Below are 19683 nucleotides of genomic sequence, written 5' to 3'. Positions count from 1 at the left end.
TAAATCTAGAGCTATATCTACGGAGATATCTACAGCAGTCTGAAAACCAACAAAGTAAATCAGCCTGACCTGAGCCCAGGAACATCTAAACTTTGTATGACTTGTATTTGTCAGGTGTGCCTTACTGGTGACAGTTCACACCAAAGGAACCACCTTCTATCTTTGAAGCCACACATGGTAACAAAGCCATACTTATATTGGTTAAGTAGCACAAACTGAAAGTGCTGAGAAGCACAGTTCTAAACATTAATTAATATCCTTAAACAGCAGAATTTGAGCTAAGTTTCAGTGATGGGTATTTATCGGTTTGCTACATCTGCATTAAAGCGACATGCGCTTAGGATGCCTCACATTCTCACTCTCCAGGCTTTTTAGTCCGTTGCCTAGCACTTTTTCCACGGCAGTGGATTTTTTAGGCTCTGGAGCTAGTGCTGCCGTTACCGTTTCTCCCCAACAGAGGGAATCTTTGGAATAACCTTTCATCTTTGCTCAATTACAACAGTGAAATGACTTTACAGAACACGTTGTAAATCAAGTTTTATTTTGTCATAGGACAAGACTTTTTTTTTTAAATGTTGCATTCATCTGAAGTTTCCAATGCACTTGAAGTTTAAGTATTTCACTGCACATAACTTTGCACTGTAAGGAAGCACAAATTTAACTGAGGTGAAAATGTCAAATCATATTTGCCAAAGGTTTTTGGATTTGGGAGAAGGGGGGTGTTTGGGTTTTTTATAGCTATGTTCCTCTTTAGGCATGATATTCAAGAATGGAAATCCTTATCCCTCTTCAGAAAAGTTCTCACTTACAAAATGAATGGCTTACTTGAATTGTAAAAGCAGCTACTGCCATGAACAGTTAGATGTTTCTTTAAAAAGCAAGTTAAAAATATTGCTTTGTAAACAATGTTACCTGATTTTCTGGCCACGACTGGATGGTGAGGAAGAAACAGACTCAGAAGATGAAAGTAGATGTGGCTTTGAAATAGGAGAAAGCACCTGGTCAACACTCTGCTGTGAAGAGGCAAGGTATGAGCCGCTGATGTCTGCAGAATAAAAATCCCACAATTTGTATTAGTCAGTAATTTGTCCTACGATTTCTCGGACAAGGCTGGTTTTTACAACACATGCATAATTGGACTGTGCAGGCGGCATCACCACTATAGCCCAACTAACATCTAGATCTTAACATGAACTTTCTTGTACTGGTTATTTCTTTCTTTTCTTTTTTTTTTACCTCTCGTGTATGGGAATTCTCCTCTACAAGCCTTCACCATCATAAACTTACTCCTCACAAAGCCTATGATTACGATCACCCTGTAATATGTCCATGTTCCCCACAAACTGCAGCACCTCTCCCAAACACCAAATAATTTCTCCCGTGTTGGGCATTAGAGGAAACATTTATGGACCTGGATTTCAAACTAGGGATGTGCTTACTAGCCAGCAAAAGATAATGCTTGAGGTCTCCCAAAGGCCATTCTTCATTAGGAAATTTAACCTGGAGGTTTCAATTTCTACGGATTTGTGAAAATGCGTGATGAAGCAAAGAAGAAAATCTTTGAAGATTTTATCCTCTTACCAACAGCTGTAAAGTTATCAGGGAAGAAAACAGACAGTATGACTAGAGAAGTCTTGAGTTTCCTAAGAAACCAAGGTAAAAAACAAAACCCCTGCATTAAAAAGGCTTTTAATCAAACTTGCAAAGCCCAGCGCTTTGGTTAAATTTTGCTTTGCAATCTTAATTTTCCTTTCCTGTGCAGTGGCACAGGTCTTTCATTATTAGACTATGAATTATTATTTTTTCCACAAGATATGGTATTCACTCAGTAAGCAGGCACTGCTGTTTTTCTTCTCTTTATTGACCAAATAACTTTTACTGTAGTCAGTGCTAATCTGGCTCAAGAGATAAGACAAAAAGCCATTATTAACACTCCTATGCCTGAAGTTCTTTCAGGTGGTCACATAGAAGTGCACTCTGTTCATGGCACACATCACACTGCAGAAGTAAGGATGCTTCAGACTAGGGGTTGCCCATGGATTTTTATCTCCAGACAGCCCTTATGCCCATCCAACAGATGTGAACATCCTCTAAGGAAGGTGAGCGCTAACAGAACAGGACCCAGCAGTTACACCGTACTCGTGTATCAGCAGTACCTGTTCATGAAGGGAACCCTCAGCCCACCCACATCCAATCTTTTCATAAAGTAACTTGTCAAATTTTCACGTGCAGAGCAAATGGACAAGAACAGCACGTAGTACTTACTGCATGCACCTCCTCAGCATAACACATACTGCATGTCAGGACACAGGTGGCACACCAGCCAGCTCATACGATAATTTACTACAGCCTACTACTATTTAGAAATCATCTAGGACTGAACTTACTGATTTTCTACTAAAAGACAAATAGCTGAGGTCTTTGGCTCACAGTATGCTGTCTGTGACTGTTTCTTGATCCATATGACTGGCCTGATGCTATGGGTTTGTGGCAGGGTTTTTTGGTAACGGGGTAGGGTCCACAGGGCCGGCTCCTGTGAGAAGCTGCTGGGAGCTCCCCCGGCTCCGAGCCGGACCCGCCGCTGGCCCAGGCCGAGCCCGTCAGGGACAGTGGAAACACCTGTGGGAGAGCAGATTTAAGAGGGGAAACCTGCAGGGAGTGGGGGATTGGGATGGGAGAGGAACCCCTCTGTGGGTACCGAGGGCAGGGAGGAAGGCAGGAGGGGATGCCCCCGCAGCCCGCGGTGAGGCGGCAGGCTGTCCCCCCCAGCCATGGAGGGGAGCGGAGGCCGCCCAAGATGGCCGGGGCTCTGTGGTAAAGCCCGTGCGGGAGCAGGCTGGGACTGAAGGACTGCAGCCCACAGAAAGGACTCACCTTGGAGAAGTTCGTGGAGGAAGAGTGTGAGGAGTCCTCCTCCCCCTGAGGAGGAAGGAGCGGCAGAGACAAGGGGTGGCGAGCTGACCCCAACCCCCATTCCCAGAACCAGGAGCGGAGTTGAGGCGGGAAGCAGGGAGGGCTGGGGGGAAGGTGTTCTAAGGTTTGGGTTTACTTCTCAGAATTCTTGTTTTGATTTGATTGGTAGTAAGTTAAATTGATGTTGTTTCTTCCCCAAGTTGAGCCTGTCTTTTGCCCGTGACCGTAAGTGGGGAGTGATCCCTCCCTGTCCTTGTCTCAACCCATGAGCCTGCCTTTATATTTTCTCCTCATCCCACCGTGGCCGGGGTGGGGGGGAGTGACCGAGCGGCTGCGTGGTGCTTTGTTACCGGCTGGGCTGAAACCACGATACCCGAGATTGGAGACAGCAAGCAGGGGAAAACAGCAAAGGCTCCTCTCCTACTTTTAGTTGCTCTTAAAGAAATGGGCTTACTCCTTCCCAGTAGAAAGTCAAAGCCTGAAAGATGTCCAATATGCATGGGCTTGGGAAGGAAAACAGTCAAATGCATGAGCTAATTTAAAGGAAGAGAGAAAACCACATACCCTTCCATTGGCAGATTATACAGTAAAGCAGCTGCTAGATCTGCCAACTACAAGTATTTTACAGGAGGACACACTTCTTCCTTTCATCCTTCGAAGGAAGACATGTGCTGATGACTAAGCTGGAGCTGTCACTGAGGTATACCTCACTTAAAGGAAAAACAAATCTCAGACTCACGCACATGATAGCTTTTAGCTCTTAAAATTTATTCTGAGCTGTTCAGACTGGCATCTTCAACAGCACTGAAAAGCTCCATGGAAGCTTCCAGAATGACTTACGGTTTTCTAGCAAAAACAAATCTGGTGCTTCAGCCATCTCTAGCACAAAGGATAACATATATACCAATAACAGCACTCCTCCTCAGAAGACTCTTGAAATGGAGGTGACATATCAGTGGGGAAGCAATCTAACTGGAAGCAGATAAATCACTCCACAGCACATTAGCACTGAAGCTACCATGCTTACTGGGGCAAGTACTGCATCAGTTTACCTTGAGAACCTAACCAACTAGCTGTAACCCAGCTTCCTACGCTTACATAGCGCTCATTTTCTGTAACACCTAAGTCAGGTAATGCCCTGTGTTATTCCGCTCTTATCCCTCTCCAGAACAAGTCAGTCTTGTGCATTAAGCAAAGAACAGATCCAATGGAAAAAAGAAATCAGCCATCATGTAACTAGCTTATGACAGGTACAAAGACAGGAAGGATTGTTAAGATTATGCACACAGCTTTAATTTTTACATTTCCTGATTTTACAACAAAACCCTACTTTTATGGAAGATTTCGTGTGTGTGTGCAGTATTAAATAGCCTGTAGGTACTTTATACAGAAGCTGACAGAGAAAACTTAAAACATAAAAGACTGCTTTGGAAGTTCAAGTTCTCAAATATGTTTTCAGTAACAGAGCATGACATTCTACATGCAGAAGCACAGCGACAGCCTCAATAGATCAGACTGTTTGTAACCTGTTTCTAGCAGTGCCCATAACTATACAAAACTCAAGTTAAAAAAGGAGCATACTTAAATCTTACTTCTGGCAACACCCACCCCAGCCTTTCCTCAATCAATACTTTTTTGGGTTCTCCTGACAGGGCAGTTTTATTCCTGCATCTATATTTGTTGCCACAGAAGCAATAAATTCCACAACTTACTCATGGTATGAAAAAGTACTTCCACCTCTTTCCTTGCAATTTCACAGGATTCTGGGGTCTGTGAAGCAGTGATTTATTGATCCCTTTTCACCTTTTCCACATCACTCATTGCTTTCCAGATTTCCCACAGCCCACCTCAGCCAACTCTTTTCCAAACTAAGCTGCCCTTCTTGTATTTAACCTTCCTTCAAGCACAAGTTGATGACTATCTTTTTTTTTTGGTACTATCTCTTTTTTTCATCCTGTTAAAACCACTTTGAGCTAGGGTGACAAGAATTGCATGACTCAAGAAGCAGACCTACTGCAGATTTGAAACAGTATAATGTTTTTTTAATTTTCAATTCTTTTCTATTTTGCTTGCTTTTCTGAGTACTGCCCCTTTAAAAAAAACAACTAAGTAATTATAAGACACTGTGAAATTAATAGCAAATTACAATTTTCCAATCATGACCAGACACTAATCCCCTCCCTCTCACAATTGCTCAGGAATATCTGATAAAGATGTCACAGCAAAAAAGAACAAACAAAAGCAAATCTGGACCTTTCAGACTGGAAAACTCAATTTAAGAGAAGCCAGACAAAGCAGCCTTCTGCTGCACACGTTAACTACAATAGCTAAATGAAAGGATAGGAATACAAAGGGAGGGTTATTAAACCTGGGAAATTACAGTTAATGTTACAACATAGTTATACTTCATAGCAACTTTTGAATGAAACTGCACATCATAAGGTTACACCTGTATTGAATTATATAGCGTAGTCTTCTCTATAAAGCTACCTGAACTAAGTGCAGTATGTTTAGCCTCCCTCAACATACTTCTCCAGTACTTGTTTCCATGAAGAAGCAATACTCCAAGCAGCTAGCATATTTTGTCTCTGACTTCTGCCTCTTAGCAAATAACTAATAAGTGAAAGACTATCACTACTAAATCTTTCTTTTCCCATAGCACAAGAGGAACAGTAAGTAAAAACTGAATACAACACCAGATTAAAAATTGTGACTTACCATCTGAAGTTTTCTTGTTACCAAGATCTCTTTCCAATTTCGAAATGGGAGTAGAAGAAAGGCGTCTTGAAGAAGATGCTCCTCTGCACGGTGGCGTTAACGGATTTTTAAAGACCTCAACCTGCCCAGATTTTTTGATGTGTTTTTCACCTCTTGGACTGCTCAGGGGGGAGTGCTGGGAGCTGGGATTATCCTCTAGAAGTTCATGCTGGGTCGTCAAGGGGGGTCTGCTAACAGCACACTGTAGGAGTAAAGGAGACTGCATCTTTCTTGGCGTTCTGCTTGCAGCTGCATCCTGCATGACTCTGTGTTGGTAGTTCCTGTAGGCTTCTTCCAAATACTCTGCCTCTTTTTCTAGTTCTTTTATTCTAGCCCGGGTTTGTGCCATACACTCTAGGTCAGAATCTGGAGAAGCACTGCGTGGCTGTAACTGCTGCTGATAGCCAAATCTCGGCACAGCATTTACCTTCATCACATCAGTCATAACCTGATTCTTTAGGAATGTGCTATCCACATAAATATCATGGGGTACAATTCTGTCACCAGTGAAGTCAAGGACAGAGCGATCGACAAATGAAGGCTTTGGATTCCGATACACTTCATTTTCTAGAGCTAAAAGATAGCAAGAGAAAGTGAGTGACAGTAAAGAGTGAGAGAGGGAGACCCATAATGAAACAGAAACAGTAAAACACAGCATGTAAATTTCAGTTTGATCAAAATTATTTTAACATGGAATTGGCTCAAATTGTGAGAATTTAATGGTTTGACTTAAATGTATTTTTAATGTAGTTGCATAGCTGCAAATTGTCGCTGATATTATTTTTTTATTATATAATCCTTCCGTGTACAACTACCTGAAGTATGCCCTCTACAATGTTACTGCTTAAATTACATTTAAAGAAATGAATAAAAATTAAAACATCACCACTTTGGACACATTATATCCAATCACACTGTTAAAAGGTGAGGGACACAGGGCAGGCCACAAGTCTTAACAGCTTCCTTCTATTTAGATAAAAAAAGAAATTTGGAGACAAATTGTTGTTTTTAAAAAAACAAAGTACTTCTCCAAAATTGTCAGTTAAATTGAATGTTTCAGGGCTGTCTGCTTCCTGGCTTGCACTTGTATGTGCTTCAGCAAGCCCAAGACCAATCTATAGGGCTGTATCTTTCTCAGCAAAACCACCACCGTGTTTTTATTCTACATAAATGTTTCTTCAATGACATCCTTAACTCTGATGCAAACTAAAAGTCCCTGCAGTACTTTCAGTCATTTAATTAAAATATATATTTGCTATTTTGATACTAACAAATTTCCAATTCCAAATGGTACCGATACTTGTACCATATATGAAAATGTACACATTGGGATCGTGAATAAAATACTGCATATACTGAACTGTGGTGCAAAACATGCTGTATACAATGTACAACCATTGCAGAATTCAATTCCATATTTTTAGATTAAATATACATCCCCAAACTTTTATTTATCATACTTGATATTAGCAAGACCGATAGGCATCTTTAGAAATACATTTCTTCAGCAGGCTGAATTGCTTTACACAAGTGTCTCTCTCTTTCTAATGCCTATATGAGGTGCATAAGCTGTTAGCCTTGAGAACAACTGTTTAAAAGTTAGATTTAAATTTGTGAAGTACACAATACAATTTCAAATTGATTACTCTTATTATGAACATTCAAGAATCAAAAGGCATTAAAACACAACTCGCCTCCTGGAAAACAGTGATTATGTTATCACCAAACACTAATGTCTTCATACTGAGGAAAAACAGACAATAAAAACATGCAAGTATTCAGGGAGAAATGTTTTCCCTTCCTCTTATGTGTATGATTTCTGAAAGGATGGGAAGTTGTAATGAGTCTGCTTTTTACATTGGGCTTTTAAATAGATTTTGATTTTAAACTTGAAGTCTACTCACTGGTGGTATATTAGTTCTATGCAACTGCAGCTTTTTTAAGCTTCTGGAAATTCTTATACTAGTTAGGTAAGTGAACTTCATAAAGGACTGCTCTGGTGTAAGATACAAACCTGCCTGTGTTTGTTTCACCTGCAGTTTCAGTTCCTCAACCTGCACATTTAACTTCCTGACAGTAGCTTCCGACTCCAACAGTTGGGTCTTTAACTGGGCACAACGCTCAACCTATAGGAGATCGAGAGGAAAACAAAAAACAGCATAATTCAAACACAAAGAGTAATCTCAACTGGCTGAATACTTGTTTCTAAATGGTTTTCAGGTCCAGTCAAACCATATACATAGTATCCTACTGAAAGTCAGTGCTGACAACTTAATGACTTGGAAAGATTTACTTTGTTTATGTTGGGTTAGTGATTTTTTTTTTTTTTGGTTGCTTTTTGGTGTTGTTTTGATTTGTTTTCTTTAGAGTTGTTTACATAAAAATAAGTGGAGTACAAACAATCCCCCTAACTACATGCTAAACGGCCTGCACAGGTACATAGATAAATGTGAACAGGATGACAGGAAAAAGAAAGGATTCAAATTATTTAGAAACAATAATTTACCTCACTTTGTAGCTGCTTTTCCAAAATCTGCCTATGACTTTCAAATTCATCCAGTGCCAGCTTCCTAGAATGTTCCACTCTCCTCAGCTCCACTTGGCAGGCCAGGTGCTCCGCCGAGGGCTGCGATAGCTCTACCCAGAAAGAGAAATACTAGACACTCAGCCGTAGAATAACGAGTGTGCACTTGTCTACACGATACCCCTTCAAAATGTAAAGCTGATTTGGTTTGAAAAATGTAACAAGGCTTTGTTTGAATAAAGTACTTAAGGATTTTTTTTCCTCCTTTTACAAAGGACCGAAATTTTTGTTGGTGTAGTCATCTAAGAACTAGACGCAGACTGTCCTACTCTGGAAGAAAAATACATATCCTTACCTACCTAACTGGGTGTACATCTCTACTCTCCTGTAATCTCAAATGCACATTAAAAATACTTGGCATTTTACGACTATAGTCAGGCAAGCACTTAAAAATAATAGTGCAATATTCTTTTACCATTATTAACCATACTAATGCTATGGTTAGAAACATTGCTCTGCTTTTTTCAAAGGGTGAAAGGGATATTCTTCATATTATTATAGCTACCACAATTCAGGATTTCTACAATACAGACATATTACAGAAAATAAACTTATAATGTCAAAGACTGTTGCATTTTACATAAACATTAATTGGGGTTTAATAAAAACTACTAGTAAACATAATACAAAGAATGTATTTTAATGAAAATTTACTTCTCAACAAATACTTGTAGGGAAACATGAACAAGAAAATTATTAAATCATTGACACTGACTGTCTCGAAGATGCTGGTTCTCACTGCGACTCTCATCCAACTGTTGCCTAAGTAGTTTATTCTGCACTTGGAGCTCCAATTTCTCCTCCTTTAGCAAAGGATAGTCTGATACCTCTTTCAGTTTTTCTGTCAACAACTGATTCTGTTTATTTACCAAGACAACCTGGGCCTTTGCTGACTCCAAATCCAGCTGCAGAAAAAGAATAGTTCAGAAGCTTATGAACTGTTGTACTACTAATCTTTTTTATTTCACATTTTCTTTTTTTTAAATGTACCTCAAAAGCACTAATTAGAATACTAATTAGAATACAGCTTCTTTAAATTCATGTTTACAATTACCTCAAGCTCTCTCGTGCGTGATATAGCTTGCTTGAGTTCCTCCTTTTTTGAATTAACAGCAATGGTTTCTTCATGCAAAAGCATAGCTTTCTCTGCAGGGAGGATTACAAATGCTGAATTAAATTAGTAGCGTAGTAGAGTAAAAAATTGTATCAGCAAAAAAAAGTTTAAGCTGCTAAGCCCAACATTCAATTTAATTCAAGACATAAAAATGACTGTCATACACACTCCTTCAAAATTATGTAAGTCACACTGTGTGCATATATACATATGCATACATACACTCCTTCAGAATTAAGTAAATCAAATTCATATGCACATGATATATCATTTCTTTCACATGTCCCTAACTTAAAAGTCTCAACGTTATCTGTCCCAGCTCTTTTCCTCAAGGTCCAATTAAACATCTTGTGCACAATAAACGTAAAAACTGGCAACCATTCAAGAGTATGATACCAGAGTGTACCAGAGTTCAATCAGAGAATGAATGAGCTATTAAGACTTCAGAAGGAGATGGGAAACTGAAAAAGCAAAATGCTTTGCAGCCTCTGTGCAAAGCAGCAGCTCATGGTTCCCACTGCATTCTGAAAAGCAAGGAGTTGCTGACCTGTCCCTGGATCCTGCTACATGTTTTCAAAAATCTATTCTGATGGTTTTTCTGTCACTTATACCACTGTTACTGAACACCATAACTGTTTAGTAACTACAGTGTTTTGATACCTGTTAGTAAAAGCTCTAGAGATAAACAGCTACTTTATTAATCTCAAAGAGATGGTTACCTTTATTTTTTTTCTCATCTTCAGTAACTTTATTGGATCTGGCTATGTGTTCTTCTTTTAATTCAAGCTGATATCTAGAAGTAAAAAGAATTATGTATTCCCAGAGTATGTGTGCGCGCACATGTGCATGCATTTGTGCAAATTCCAGTCTTTCCCAGACTAAACTATGATCACACAATTATTTATTAACAAAATTAGTTATTGCAGAGCCACTGAAACAGTTGGAAGGGGCCTTGCCAATCACCTCATTCAACCACCTGCTCAAAAAGCAAGACTACCACTAACTCCAGAGAAGGTCAGCTGTGGCTCTTAGCTAAGTCTTGAAAACCTCAAAGGATGTATATTCCACTAGCTCCCTGGATGACCTGTGGCAATGCTGCACTACCTGCCCAGTAAAAATTTTTTTCCCCCATGTCCAAGCTGAATCTCCCAAGCCACAATTTATGGCCCCTACCATATGAACTGAGAGGTCACGTCTGATAGTCCCATAACTATCCTGACAGACCTTTACTAGTCCCTCTCCAGTTTCTTCGTGACTTTCTTGAATTGGGGAGCCCAAACCTGGGCATGGTATTCCTAGCACAGCCTTTACCAATACCTGAAGAGGATAACAACTTCCCTCAGTCTGTTGGCCATGCTGCTACCTACCGTCACCCATCATGCTGTTTGCCTTATTCGCCAGAGCGTGCTGCTGGCTCACAGTCAGCCTGGCACTCACTGTACTCCCATGTCCTCTTCAGAAACGCAGCTCCTCAGGCAACTCCTTTTCCGCATTATACTGCTTCATAGGGATATTCTGCCCCGAGCACAGAGCTTTGCAGTTCTCCTTGTTAAAATTCCTAAGATTTGTGTTGGCACAATCCCCAAGCTTATCAAAGCCTGTCTGAACTGAACCTCTCCCATTTGTTGTGGAAGCCATTCCCCTTAATTAAGCCTCATGTTCAAAGCTGTTGAGGATGCCCTGTGTCAACATCCAGATCATGGATGAAGGTGTTGGACAGTATGGGTCCCAGTAGTGACCCCAAGGGTTCTCTGCTCATCATCGGCCACCAGCTAGACACTGAGCACTGCCCAGGTACACCACTATTCACAGCCCAGCAGCCATCCAACTTTACCATTCAATTTTACTGGAATTTACAGGAGCTAAGAAAGCTCAACATTTTGCATGACTAGGACATAGATTATAAATGTTTTCAGATATTGCCACATCCATCCTCCTGCATTTTTGCAAATGGTCCAGACCACTCAGATCCTTCTCCCACTTATGGCATTTAACATTTACTGTAGAAATAAAAAAAGATTCCTTTCCTAACCAGCATCATTATATCTATATAATAAATAATAGCTCTTTGCTACTTTTCATCAAGCATTTGGGACAAAACAACACGGATTTTATCTTTCCGAGCATTTGCAGAATGTCTAAAATATTTTGTATGTTGGTAAAATAAGCTAAGCAGCAGTTCATCCTTAAAATAATTTGCTTCTCCTCATGAACCAAAAGCACTCTACAGGCCTTATTTGTAACTAGCTGTTATGGACTAGATAAAGTAAGATACCAAGTTGGGTCATTAGTTGCATTTCACTGTTCCCTGACAAAACCCTCAAATCTACTCAGATTCAGCTGAGGCATCATTCTTATCAAGACCTACTCTTTACACCTTTCCTCTGTAATTTAAATAAAGACACACTAACACAGGTAATACTTATTGTACACTGGTTTGCAATAACAAGTACTGATACATCAGTCATTTGGTTTACTGCCTAACTGGAAGACTGGTTCATGGCATCAAATACACAAGAATAATAACATGCCAAGAGCATGTGCCTGCATTGAAGCATCACGTAACCCTTCAATTGACCAAGGCACTCCAAGAAAGTACAATAGCAAAGTTAGGATATACCCACTGCAGCACGTCAAAAGCAGTCACAGATGATGTCTTACGCTTTCAAAGAGCATTTCTAAGCAAATTCCTTGAAACCATGTTCAAGCAGATGGTAGTCAATAAAAGAGGGTGATCTGTATCAGAGAATCCCTCTCCAAAAATGGGAAGGGGTTAAGGTAAGAGCCACTCTAACTGTACAATGGGCTAGTGTGCCTCTCACCCTTTTTCCAAGAAACCTATAACATCTTTTTAATGCTGATTTCCCCTCCATGGCTTTTCTGCATTCATAAAATGGTCAGTTCTTTTAATTGTGGTCAAAGGAAGTCACTAATACCGCTTCAAATCCTCTTGTCTAAACACTCAACTAATGTCACATCTCTTTCCCAGAAAACAACACAGAATTTAAACTACAACAATAATATAACCTATAATCAAAAGAGAGTTATTTTCCATAGCAAGCTTTTTCTGAATGTGACAGAACATTCTGTCATACTAGCAAAGAGCTAAGCAATGATGTAAAGAATTCAAACTGACAAAAACACGAGTGCACATTTTCAAAGTCCTTGCTTTGTTACACTTTTCAAAAGAAATCCTATAGAAGTTATTATTCTGTTTTCATAGGAAGTAGCATGCGTCCTATTAGAGACAAAAGAAAAATTTACTTTAAGAGTTCTGTCTTAAGCTTTTGATCATACGTCTCCTCTATGCTCTTCACAGCAACCTCCCGACGTCGAAGTGCATCATCAATAGCTTTATTTTTCTCTTCCTGAAGTTTCTGAGAGCTGAAATAACCATAAATATACAGACAATGACCAGTTATAATGTTGAAAACTTTAGGGTTTGTTTTGTGTTTTTTTAAAATAACATTTAGGGAGATCAAAGGATAATGTGCTTGCTTGGAACACTGTAGCAATTTAAAATTATCATCAGAATCTGTCATTGTAATTCATTAAGAACAAAGAGATGTGACACAAACTAAATTGCCCTATTTAAAATCCAGTACCAATCAATTGCACAGCTATCCCAGGTTAACCCTAGCTCAGTTTCCTACACCAGAAAGGCTTCAGAGGAGATAGTGCTGAGCATGGTATTCTATCAGCACCCTCTGCTGGGTTGTTAAAAAAAAACCCAAGTTTTTGTTAGCAGGATACTCATTTTCCTATAAAAAGAAAGATGACAAAGTAATGACATTAAGTAGTATTGAAAAGCTGGCCAAAAATGGTTTAGTTATTTTTTTATTTAACCAAAGAAAACTGATCTTCCAAGGACAAGTCAAAAAAAAAAAAAAAACCAACCCAGGAGTAAAGAAGCAAAATATCACATACATGCCTCATGAGTGTTAGGGTTACACAGTGTGTTGTCTGGGGTTTGTTGTTTTGTTTTTTGTTTTTTTTTTTTTAATTTAAGCACTTCAAAGCAAACATCTGGTTCCTTGCCTCCAAAGTGATGCTGCGCTGTTTTGGTTGGATGAGGTGGAATAGAAAAAAAACCCAAACATCTTTTTGTATGGGGTATCCCTGCTACTAGAGACAGTATACAACACTGCTGAAAATGCAAAATACAACTTCCGGAATATATAATCCATTTCAATGTCATAGAAGCAGCAACATCTTGAAGTGCGCTTTCCAGAAAAAGGACAACAGCGTATTTTAGCATTGTATATGCCCTTCAGCAACTTACACTTCAAATGCCTCAATTCTTTGCTTCAGTTCCGCCTCTCTGGTCCTTACGACTTCAATGTCTTTCAGTAGACTTTGTCTCTGAGCGTATACTTCCTTTGCTTCTATCTGAATCACAAAATATTATCTCTAGTTTTACTTCACACTTTATACAGGTATCTACTGTTTAACATGTTCAAACTTTCAAGGACCTTCTTCAGGAACTGGTCTTACTCCAATAAATATATAGTCATAATTTGAAATAATATCCAGAATTGATTGTAATTATCTTTTTTTGTTCCCTTTCTCCTTTTACCCTGAGTGAAAATGTTTTAGATGGAGTCACTACTGGCTTCCTGTAAACACTTTTCTTTTAAGAAATAGCACTGATTAAAACTTATGTACAAGGAAAAATTGTTTTAAAAAATTTACAGAATAAACATGTTCAAACACTTGACTTTTTTTAATAAACAGTAGTTTCATATGTTCTTCATAAAAACAAAATTGAAAAAACAAATGCCAAAACCCCATGATAAAACATGATTTAAAACTAAAACTGAGTAAACCAGCAGTCTTTCAGTTTTTGCAGTTTAACTCATAGAAATCAAACAAACTGTAAAAGGGATTCTCCAAACATGCTAATACCAAAAGTCACATACCTTCTTATTAATAAAAAATAGCTTTTCTTGTCCTTAAGCACACAAGTCATTATTTCTCTCCAAAGAAATAATAAGTGCCTAAGAAGAAGAAAATTATGATTTTGCCATATAGATACTCATATCAAGTTTGCAAGCCACGTGCATTTGACAGTGCTGAAAGAGTGAGTTGCTGTTCCTGGTGCAAAAACCAGAACAGTTTGTCAAGCCATATTACCTGGGCATAAAGTTATCTTAGTAAAGGGTTAAATGACCTTCTACCTTTATTGTAAATATACTTCAACTCAGTAGAGCTCCTAGTCTCTGTTAAGAGTCCCCAGGTAAATGACACATATACTTTTCAGGGAAGTGCGTAAGCTAACAAGAGCAACCAGATATTCATACACAATACCTGACGGATATGCTGATCTAGTTGTCTTTTTTTTTTTTTTTTTAAATTACTGAATTAATTTCATACCCACAGAAGAAGATTGATAGCATAAAATAGAAGGTTTTCTTGTAAGCTTCTAAGGACATAACCATGAAAGAAATTCATAGCGTAATGATAAAATGTTTAACTTTCAGATTGGAATGAGGTCAACAGTAAAGACCAGTATATAATAAACTATATAGAGACCTGTATGATTGCTCTGTTAACCAACACCATGTGCTCTCCAGGGCGGAAAAACCAAAAACCAAAAAAACCCACCACCACAACAAAAAACCTCACCACAAAAATGTGGTTAGCATTTGTGGTTGACTATTATTTGGATAGGAAGGTCTACTGCAGACAGCAGAGGGATGGCTAAGCAAACAGGCAACAGAATAGCAAGCAAACTATTCTTCCAAAAACTTAAAAGTAATAGAGATTGGGAGAAGCAATTTAGAACTATATACAAATTATTGTGTGCTGCAGTAACAGTTACTACTCTGGCAAAACACAAAGTTAACAGCCCAAAGGAATAACTCATCAAAAAAGCGTTCAAAGAAACGAAACGAGATGTCAGCTTACAGTAAAGACAGTGGCTATTAATAATATTCAACAGTGACATACAGAAATGGCATATCTGTACCATACAGACTACATATTCCATTTAGTTTACAGTCCTTCTTAGCAACTGAAAGAATTTATAGTATAACTAAAAAGCTATGTTCAACTTTCTCTTAAAAAAAAACTCAGTGATCTGAATTCAGCAAAGTTATTAAAACAAATTAAAAAGTATTTATTACATTTAAATCCATCAATCCTAGCCTGCAGAACTGTTCCTTTTCCAGCCAGCTCTACTTAGATATTTACCCATACTCTTTCTTGCAGTTGCTAAATGAGCTCCCCTGAGAACAAAAGTAAATTCAACGTTTTCACTAATAAGCCAAGTACGATCTGAAGGTAAATCTCCTGAAGATAAAAGAACAATTTAATCAACTCACTGAATCGTTTTGTACTAGATTAAGAAAAAATATTTGGAACTTTACCTCTTGTTGCTTTTGAAGCCTCTCAATAGCATTCTTTTCACGAGAAATCAAGGCTTCAGACTTTGCCTGATGTGTCCTCTCCAACTCATGACGCAGCTCAGAGATTTCTTTCTGGGTCTGCACTTTCTCCTCCATTTTAATCTTTGCTATTTCAACTTCTTTAAAATGTTCTAGCTTACATAAAGGAGAAACAGTGGGGTAAGTAGGGCCATCTTCAAATCAACAAAGACAATCCCTCCTCAGACAATTCTAAATTTCACTTAGAAACTCTTGTTAGGAAGTGTACGATAATTCGACGAAAATAAATTACTGTGATAAAGTATCTTAGCAGCACATACTATTTGCATGTCTCACATAGTTTTCATGCATTTATCTCGCATCCCAAAGCGGATCTTACACAAAACTAATAGCTTTAGACAAGAGCAAAACAGAGGCCTATGAAGAAAAACACACTGCAGGAGTGCTACTCTGTTTGCAATTAAGAAACGGCCACACTCTTTAATTCCTCCTCTGACACTGTCTCTATTCTTGTCCCTTTCCCAAAGAACCACTTTTGACTGGTGATGCAAGAAATGGCAGAAGCAGACCCGTCCTGAACCGCTCAGGAACAACAGAAATACAACTGGACACAAAAAGAAGTGCCAAATGTAAAAAAAATATAGAACATGTAACTCCACATAAAGAGGGTTACAGAAACAGAAGTCCTGATTCACGGACTTCTTAGCACAACTGAAAAAAAGTAAATGCATACAAACAAGAAAGTACACATCTTTCAACTGCACAGAAGAACTGTAAGGAACACGCCACCATACAATGTGTGAAGTACAATATATGCAAGAACAAACAGAGTTATAAAGAATGATAACAAAAATCTGGAACAAAATGGAAAGCAAGCATACAAGACAAAAAATATGAGAAAAAAAAATGAGCAAAAGAATAAAAAGAGAATGACAGAAAAATTGAGAGACTGGAGAAAATGAGGTTAAAGAGAGGGGGAAAAGCACAGTAGGAACACCTGATCAAGGAATTCAGGTCTGCGGGCATAAATTTTGTGAAAAATGAAAGAAATGGTGAGACAGTACAGTATCACTTGTACATACACAAATTGGATTAGAAATGTCTTACAGCAATTCACGTCACATTGCTAAGGAATCTGTGTAAAGTTAATTGAATTTAGAAGTGATTTATATCTGGTTAAGATTCCAATCTCCTTTGTTACAATGGCTTCGCTTAAACTGAGACAAACTTAACACATGAATTAACATGTTTCACGTACTATAAAGACAGTGCCTGTTGGTGAATAAACACTAGATGAAAAATGAAGGTAAAATACATTGGCAGTTGTAACTCTCCATCCTTCTACTTGTCTAGCTGAATAAATATGACTAAACTGATTTCCTCAAACAGTTTATATCAAATTTATGGACCCCCCCCCCCATATTTAAATGAACTGCAGTATATTCTCTCTGCTCCATTTTTCAAACATAAACTCAACTATCTGTTAAGCTACACAGCTGCAATTCACGCCTGTCATTTGCTATGCATTATACTGAAATTTAAGCTTCAAAATCTTAATGGGGAAGGAAAATTAATAGTACGACTAAGCAGAGTAAACATTTCTCCATAAAACTAAGAAATCAAAGAGCAAATAAAATTTACCAAATTAAGACAATCAAATTAAGAAAAAGTTGTGTTACAAATTAACATCAGAATAAAAAGCTTAACATCCTACGCACATTTAACAAAAAAGGGGAATGGAAAATATACACATGCTATATCATCAAATTAACAATTGATATTGGATTAACATAGCCTTTTGTGTTTGTTGTAACTCGCTATTAGATCTTTTCCTTCAATTTACCTTAAGTATTAAAAGTTTATAACATGAGAAGTCAAAATTAACAAATGTCCCTTTCAAATTCAATGACCAGTTATACCTTTTGACACATTTCTGCTTGAAGCTGCTTCTCTATTTCTTTTCTATATTCATGAAGTTTTACTTCTAAAGATTCGTATTTCTGATGCTGGGGATAAGAGTCTGCAAACTGTTCATCAATCAGCTGAAGCTTCTCAGCTATAAAAAGAGCAATATATCCATCATCATCGAAAAACAGTCACCACAGTTATCCTACCAAAAACTATAGGAACCTGTCTCTCTGTAGGAAGTTCCTTAGTTTACCTAAGTAGCCCTGTCATAGAAAGACTTGTGTGGTACAAAAGCAGAGGCAGCACAGAAATGTCATTTATCAGCTTTATGCCACACAACATATAACTAGGAGGCAGCACTTGACTGTTTAGGCACTATTTGTGGTATTACATAGTCATTCATCGTCTGTATCATGGATGCACAAGAATTTTCTTTTGCATGCAAGTTTTAGGTTTTTTGTATTACTAACAGCAAGCACATTATAATTCAAGAGCTCCCAATCTATGCTTAACTTTCACTGAAACACTATCATAGAAAGAGAAGCAAGGTATGCATTTACAATTACGTTTTCCAGAACGTATTTCAGCACATAAAATTCACAGTCCATCTAAGATGTTACAGCTCTTAGCTAAATGCCTAAGAAAATATCTGAGTGATTAAAAAAAAAATCATAACAGGACTTTCATCTTATTTTAAGAAAGGTTAGAAAATCAATGTACTAATGATAGGTATGACCTTTACTTACTATTACTTTAGGCTACATTTGAGCAAGTGATGAATATGAATGTTCACAATTGTATGAACCTTTCATACAATTTATAAATCCATACCATTTACCAATATGAAAATATCTGGGGAGACTTGCTTGCAGAGGCTGCACTTACCAAGAGATTCTCTGTAAGGAGGCACTGAGGTTGTCTGAGTCTCTGTGTCATGAGTTTCCCTACTTAGATGATGCTCTGTAAGTCCGATTAAAATCTGCATAAGAAAACCTATCAAGATCCAATATATTAATTAGTTCTGACTTCATACCAAAACTGAATTTGAGCCTGTAACTAATTAAGTCATTTTCACTGTACAAGAAAACCTATTCGATTTACGGAAAGAACCAAGTATTTAAGTAAAAATCAATACTAGTAAACTGTTACGATTTTATTATAAGCATAATCCAAGTCCATCTCATTCTGCAACAGCTGTCCTTTTGCAACTTTTCCTTTCACCCATGTCTCTTTGACTTCTGAGGTCATTTGAGAGAGCAGATTATTACTACTTTAATTATGAGGTCATTAGGCAACAGGGGTTTCTGAAGATCAAGCTCCTTTAGGCTATACAATATAGCTAGGTTTCATCATGCAGACATAAGAATTATTTCTTATATAAACCAATGGAAAGTCAATTAAATCTTTAACTAGTTTTTGAAGTACATTATGCAAGCCAATACATTCAGTTGTAAACACAAACCAAAATCTGAGTTTGCCAAAGTTAGTGTGAAAAGCTTCCAAAGAGCATCATATTTAATAACTGATTAGAGATTTTTTTTCATATTTCTAATGTTCCAAGTAATTTATTTTGTAGGTGAATGTTAACGCTTAATCCACACGAATAGGAGTTGGATAATCCTGAAACATAATATTCGTCATCCTGGTGTACTGCAAGTTTCAAAGTCTGACTGAATCCTTATTATTGCATACCAACATACACCCAAGAAATCTGAATTCCTATTGCTCGCATCTTAATAAAAATGAAGCTGACACAATTATCCTTGTCTGCATCCTGTATAAACATCTTGTACCTTTATTCTCCTTCCGAGTTCCCGAAGTCTGTAAGAAATAAAAGATGTTTTAGCCAGTCTATTTCATCACAACTGTAATTCAAGCTTATTTTCAAAATCAAAATAACTTTACCAGTGATTTGTAAAGACTGGATTTTGGATTGATTCTCATTAATTGAAGAAGATCTTGCACAGTCCACAGCTTTAGGGGAAAAAAAGGTAAGTTAGAAAAGGTTAACTAATTTAAAA

At 37.8% G+C, this 19683-nt stretch overlaps 1 protein-coding gene across 10 annotated transcripts in view; it reads right to left on the bottom strand.

Annotated features, from left to right (window-relative positions):
* OFD1 (OFD1 centriole and centriolar satellite protein) overlaps nucleotides 1–19683 on the bottom strand; it is a 38333-nt gene that overhangs the window by 14637 nt on the left and 4013 nt on the right. For 9 of the 10 annotated variants that reach the window (XM_029999313.2, XM_029999314.2, XM_041119443.1 and 6 more), the window contains 14 exons: nucleotides 19568–19636; nucleotides 19456–19483; nucleotides 18548–18655; nucleotides 17674–17810; nucleotides 15737–15910; nucleotides 13651–13757; nucleotides 12633–12752; nucleotides 10088–10161; nucleotides 9309–9400; nucleotides 8970–9159; nucleotides 8177–8307; nucleotides 7685–7796; nucleotides 5632–6243; nucleotides 913–1045 (listed from right to left, as the gene is read on the bottom strand). In XM_029999313.2, the coding sequence (XP_029855173.1) occupies nucleotides 913–1045; nucleotides 5632–6243; nucleotides 7685–7796; nucleotides 8177–8307; nucleotides 8970–9159; nucleotides 9309–9400; nucleotides 10088–10161; nucleotides 12633–12752; nucleotides 13651–13757; nucleotides 15737–15910; nucleotides 17674–17810; nucleotides 18548–18655; nucleotides 19456–19483; nucleotides 19568–19636 (2087 nt within the window). The remainder of the gene's footprint in view (nucleotides 1–912; nucleotides 1046–5631; nucleotides 6244–7684; nucleotides 7797–8176; nucleotides 8308–8969; nucleotides 9160–9308; nucleotides 9401–10087; nucleotides 10162–12632; nucleotides 12753–13650; nucleotides 13758–15736; nucleotides 15911–17673; nucleotides 17811–18547; nucleotides 18656–19455; nucleotides 19484–19567; nucleotides 19637–19683) is intronic. The other variant, XM_041119445.1, reaches the window with a different exon arrangement.

Source organism: Aquila chrysaetos, chromosome 23 (assembly GCF_900496995.4).
Source record: "Aquila chrysaetos chrysaetos chromosome 23, bAquChr1.4, whole genome shotgun sequence".
NCBI classification, from domain to species: Eukaryota; Metazoa; Chordata; class Aves; order Accipitriformes; family Accipitridae; genus Aquila; species Aquila chrysaetos.
This window is presented reverse-complemented; position numbering and strand designations above follow the sequence as displayed.